We start from the raw sequence: 408 nt of genomic DNA on the forward strand, positions 1-408 counted from the left end.
CCCACCAAGAGATTTGATAACAGAATCAGCACAATCCTTGTTGTATTTCTTTTCCTTCATGGGGCATCTGATCTGGAAATCAGTGACATAGTCCCACCAAATCCAGGGTTTTCCACTTTCATTTGCCACCTTGTAAACACAGAGCTGCCTCAAGTTTTCCATAACCACATCTTTTCCATCGTAACCTGAGCTGAAATCTTGTTCCGGATCAGGAGCACAGTATCGTCCCTTGTTGATACACTGGGACTTGCACTGTCTGCTCAACGTGAAAGCCTGCGGACAATACCAAGTAATGTAATGAGGTGTGAACTGAGAGTAACCGCCTTTCTCGAGAATCTGGGCTGCACCCTTGAAATCCTTCACAAACTGCATCATCATGTCACATTTGACTCCACACTCATCATTGCT

At 44.9% G+C, this 408-nt stretch overlaps 1 protein-coding gene across 1 annotated transcript; it reads right to left on the reverse strand.

Annotated features, from left to right (window-relative positions):
- Nucleotides 1-6: 6 nt before the first annotated feature.
- LOC104800061 (vacuolar-sorting receptor 3-like) lies at nt 7-405 on the reverse strand (the record flags this gene model as incomplete). Its single annotated transcript, XM_010522764.1, has 1 exon — nt 7-405. A coding segment is annotated over one exon (399 nt), but the record flags the coding sequence as incomplete, so codon positions are not given.
- Between the last annotated feature and the right edge of the window lie 3 nt (nt 406-408).

This window comes from Tarenaya hassleriana, unplaced genomic scaffold (assembly GCF_000463585.1).
Source record: "Tarenaya hassleriana unplaced genomic scaffold, ASM46358v1 Cleome6408, whole genome shotgun sequence".
In the NCBI taxonomy this organism is placed as follows: Eukaryota; Viridiplantae; Streptophyta; class Magnoliopsida; order Brassicales; family Cleomaceae; genus Tarenaya; species Tarenaya hassleriana.